Consider the following 5,000-nt stretch of genomic DNA (forward strand, 5'->3'; position numbering starts at 1 on the left):
TTCTTAGTGTTATAGGTGTTATTGTTTGTGTTTGTGTTATAGGTGTTAGTGTTTGTGTTAGTGTTAGTGTTATAGGTGTTATTGTTTGTGTTAGTGTTATAGGTGTTAGTGTTTGTGTTAGTGTTATAGGTGTTATTGTTTGTGTTAGTGTTATAGGTGTTAGTGTTTGTGTTAGTGTTATAGGTGTTATTGTTTGTGTTAGTGTTATAGGTGTTAGTGTTTGTGTTAGTGTTATAGGTGTTAGTGTTTGTGTTAGTGTTATAGGTGTTAGTGTTTGTGTTAGTGTTATAGGTGTTAGTGTTTGTGTTAGTGTTATAGGTGTTAGTGTTTGTGTTAGTGTTATAGGTGTTAGTGTTTGTGTTAGTGTTATAGGTGTTAGTGTTTTTGCTGTTATAGGTGTTAGTGTTTGTGTTAGTGTTATAGGTGTTATTGTTTGTGTTATAGGTGTTATTGTTTGTGTTAGTGTTATAGGTGTTATTGTTTGTGTTTGTTATAGGTGTTATTGTTTGTGTTAGTGTTATAGGTGTTAGTGTTTGTGTTAGTGTTATAGGTGTTAGTGTTTTTGCTGTTATAGGTGTTATTGTTTGTGTTAGTGTTATAGGTGTTAGTGTTTGTGTTAGTGTTATAGGTGTTAGTGTTTTTGCTGTTATAGGTGTTATTGTTTGTGTTAGTGTTATAGGTGTTATTGTTTGTGTTAGTGTTATAGGTGTTATTGTTTGTGTTAGTGTTATAGGTGTTATTGTTTGTGTTAGTGTTATAGGTGTTATTGTTTGTGTTAGTGTTATAGGTGTTATTGTTTTTGCTGTTATAGGTGTTATTGTTTGTGTTAGTGTTATAGGTGTTATTGTTTGTGTTAGTGTTATAGGTGTTATTGTTTGTGTTAGTGTTATAGGTGTTAGTGTTATAGGTGTTATTGTTTGTGTTAGTGTTATAGGTGTTATTGTTTGTGTTAGTGTTATAGGTGTTAGTGTTTGTGTTAGTGTTATAGGTGTTAGTGTTTGTGATAGTGTTATAGGTGTTATTGTTTGTGTTAGTGTTATAGGTGTTAGTGTTTGTGTTAGTGTTATAGGTGTTAGTGTTTTTGCTGTTATAGGTGTTATTGTTTGTGTTAGTGTTATAGGTGTTATTGTTTGTGTTAGTGTTATAGGTGTTAGTGTTTGTGTTAGTGTTATAGGTGTTAGTGTTTTTGCTGTTATAGGTGTTATTGTTTGTGTTAGTGTTATAGGTGTTATTGTTTGTGTTAGTGTTATAGGTGTTAGTGTTTGTGTTAGTGTTATAGGTGTTATTGTTTGTGTTAGTGTTATAGGTGTTAGTGTTTGTGTTAGTGTTATAGGTGTTAGTGTTTTTGCTGTTATAGATGTTATTGTTATAGATGGTGTTAGTGTTATAGGTGTTAGTGTTGGTGATATAGGTGTTGGTGTTAGTGTTGGTCGTGTTATGGGGTTGTGGTTGCTGTTATAGGTGTTGTTGTGGTTGCTGTTATAGGTGTTGGTGTTATAGGTGTTGTTGGTGTTAGTGTTATAGGTGTTGGTGTTGGTTTTAGTGTTATAGGTGTTGTGGTTGCTGTTATAGGTGTTGGTGTTATAGGTGTTGTTGGTGTTAGTGTTATAGGTGTTGTTGTTTGTTGTTGTCGTTGCTGTTATAGGTGTTGTCGTTGCGTATAGGGGTTGGTGTTCGCGTTATAGGGGTTGGTGTTCGCGTTTTAGGTGTTGGTGTTCGCGTTATAGGGGTTGGTGTTCGCGTTTTAGGTGTTGGTGTTCGTGTTATAGGGGTTGGTGTTCGCGTTATAGGTGTTGGTGTTATAGGGGTTGGTGTTCGCGTTATAGGGGTTGGTGTTCGCGTTTTAGGTGTTGGTGTTCGCGTTTTAGGTGTTGGTGTTCGCGTTTTAGGTGTTGGTGTTCGCGTTTTAGGTGTTGGTGTTCACGTTATAGGTGTTGTGTTATAGGGGTTGGTGTTCGCGTTATAGGTGTTGGTGTTCGCGTTATAGGTGTTGGTGTTCGCGTTATAGGGGTTGGTGTTCGCGTTATAGGGGTTGGTGTTCGCGTTATAGGGGTTGGTGTTCGCGTTCGCGTTATAGGGGTTGGTGTTCGCGTTATAGGTGTTGGTGTTCGCGTTATAGGTGTTGGTGTTGGCGATATAGGTGTTGGTGTTGGCGTTATAGGTGTTGGTGTTCGCGTTATAGGGGTTGGTGTTCGCGTTATAGGGGTTGGTGTTCGCGTTATAGGGGTTGGTGTTCGCGTTATCGGGGTTGGTGTTCGCGTTATAGGGGTTGGTGTTCGCGTTATAGGGGTTGGTGTTCGCGTTATAGGGGTTGGTGTTCGCATTTTAGGGGTTGGTGTTCGCGTTATAGGGGTTGGTGTTCGCGTTATAGGGGTTGTCGTCGTTGCTGTTATAGGTGTTAGTGTCGTTGCTGTTATAGGTGTTGGTGTCGTTGCTGTTATAGGTGTTGGTGTCGTTGCTGTTATAGGTGTTGGTGTCGTTGCAGTTATAGGTGTTGGTGTTGTTGCTGTTATAGGTGTTGCTATTATAGGTGTTGTTCTTCTGATTAGTGTATTGTTCATGCTTTTGGTTGTGCAGGTTTTGCTGTTGGTGTGGTGTTGTTGTTGTTGGAAGTGGTATTGCTGATGATGATTATGTCAGTGTTGTTTTTGTTGTTGTTGTAATTGTGTTTTTTCCCCCAGCTCTGTGTTTTCTTCTTAATCCTTAAAATTAAAATTAAACTTTTCTAAGACATGTTGAAGGATTATTGCTATTAATCCCAACAAAATTTAGCAAACATGAGCAAGATGGAACACAATACAACTTTTTTATGGCTCATCTCATCTTTCGTTCCCCCGGTGACGCACCATACGGCTATAAATATCATATGTTCTACTGGGAACTTGGTCACCATAGAACAGAACACAATGATACAGATAGCAACACAACACAAAGTACACAAACAACCTAGTGTGGTCTACCTGTGTCATTAAAGTTGAATCTGCTGATCTGCCACTAAACCGAGAGGCTATACTGAACACTGTGTCCTCGTGATGAACCTGTTTTACACACACACACACACACACACACACACACACACACACACACACACACACACACACACAGTAACTTGTTCTGTAACTTGCTGCAACTACTTCTCTTAACTTGCTGCCACAAAGCTAAATGTAACATACTGTTAGTTAGCATTAATTAGCAAATCAATATTCAGTAATTAGCAAGGCTAAAACTTTAGCATGATTTTATATAAAGTAATTAGAAAGTAACAGGCCAAATTAGAAAGATTACAAAGTGAGCTTAGTAAGAAAGATGCACAAAAACCTTCAAATATATTACAAAGGTGATATTACTACATAGATGCTGATTTCATTTATTAGCATTACTTCCTACGAGGCTATAAATGAGGAAATTTTACCTCAAGCTAAATTCTGCTTCATAAAGATAACTTTGGAAGATCGATTCAACAGTTAGCAAGATGCTTTAAAAACCTTGAATCTCTCTTTCATCAAAAGGTCTAGTCTAGGAAGCTTGTCTTAGTTCCTAGCATTACATTCCGTGAAGCTAATTTCAACAATAAACAATGTGTTACATAACGCTAATTTTGCCAGATACAAAGCTAGTTTCAGAAGTTAGCAAAGATGGTTTATAAAGCTATAAAAACATCGTACAAGGTGTTACATATAAAGCTAGTCAGTAGCTAGCAAGTATTTCTATATATCTACCTTCAGTAATTAATTAAACTAACCCATCCGTTAGAGTCAGGAGATGTTTAAAAAATAATTCCTTTTATTACGAAGGTGCTACGAAATAAAGCGGTTATTAGCATTTGAGTCTAGGAATCCAGACTCAGGAATAAGGAACGTAAAATACAAAGCTACATTCAGTTCATCCAAGTTTTCACATGGAGCTATATTCTGGATTTAGCAGCTAGCATGGATTTCTACATAGGCTATCTTGTTTCACTAATTAGCAGATCTAGGTCCAGTATTAGCTGAATGCTCTATAAGGCTAGCTTCTGTAAACAGAAACTCATCAATCCCATAGATTCAGCTATTATCAGGACGTTAAGTACAATATACGTGAAAACAAAGGTCAAGTGTAAAGCTTGTTCCGGTTATTAGCATTCTATAAAACTAATTTTAACAACGAGCACAAGTTTCACATACATTTGAAAGATACACAGCTAGATTGGATAGTTTACATGCAAGCTGTTTTACAAAGCTATTAAAAGCATTGTTCGATGTTATATAAAGCTGGAATCGGTAGCTAGCAAAGATTTCTACAAATCTTGTTTCATTAGTTATCAAATTTAGCTCCAGTATTTAGCATGATATTCTATAAAGCTAGCATCTGTAAACAGAAAATCACCCTCCAAAGATAGATTCAGTCTAGATTCAGATACAGTAGATTCAGTCTAGATTCAGATAGATTCCGTTAGATAGATTCAGTCTAGATTCAGTTAGCTAGATTCAGTCTAGATTCAGATTAGATTCAGACTAGTTTCATTCATTCTTGTTTCATTAGTTATCAAATTTAGCTCCAGTATTTAGCATGATGCTCTATAAAGCTAGCATCTGTAAACAGAAAATCACCCTCCAAATATAGATTCAGTCTAGATTTAGTTAGATAGATTCAGTCTAGATTCAGATAGATTCAGTCTAGATTCAGATAGATTCAGTCTAGATTCGGACTAGTTTAATTAATTAGAACATCTTGCTTCAGTATTTAGCATGGCATGATGCTCTATAAAGCTAACATCTGTAAACAGAAAATCGTCCTCCAAAGATAGATTCAGTCTAGATTCAGTTAGATTCATATAGACAGATTCAGCCTAGATTCAGTCTAAATTCAGTTAGATAGATTCAGTCTAGATTCAGATAGATTCAGTCTAGATTCAGATAGATTCATTGTAGATACAGTCTAGATTCAGTTAGATACATTCAGATAGATTCAGTCTAGATTCAGATAGATTCAGTCTAGATTCAGACTAGTTTAATTAATTA

The 5,000-nt window shown here is 36.3% G+C and overlaps 1 protein-coding gene across 6 annotated transcripts in view; it reads right to left on the bottom strand.

Moving 5' to 3' along the window:
* The window catches only part of si:ch211-15d5.11 (oxidation resistance protein 1), a 22,189-nt gene that overhangs the window by 10,838 nt on the left and 6,351 nt on the right, over positions 1–5,000 (bottom strand). For 4 of the 6 annotated variants that reach the window (XM_047821960.1, XM_047821961.1, XM_047821962.1 and 1 more), the window contains one exon: positions 2,961–3,038. The exons of the other annotated variants lie outside the window; for them this stretch is intronic. In XM_047821960.1, the coding sequence (XP_047677916.1) occupies positions 2,961–3,038 (78 nt within the window). The remainder of the gene's footprint in view (positions 1–2,960; positions 3,039–5,000) is intronic. 6 annotated transcript variants of the gene reach the window in all.

This window comes from Tachysurus fulvidraco, chromosome 12, assembly GCF_022655615.1.
Source record: "Tachysurus fulvidraco isolate hzauxx_2018 chromosome 12, HZAU_PFXX_2.0, whole genome shotgun sequence".
Classification (NCBI taxonomy): domain Eukaryota; kingdom Metazoa; phylum Chordata; class Actinopteri; order Siluriformes; family Bagridae; genus Tachysurus; species Tachysurus fulvidraco.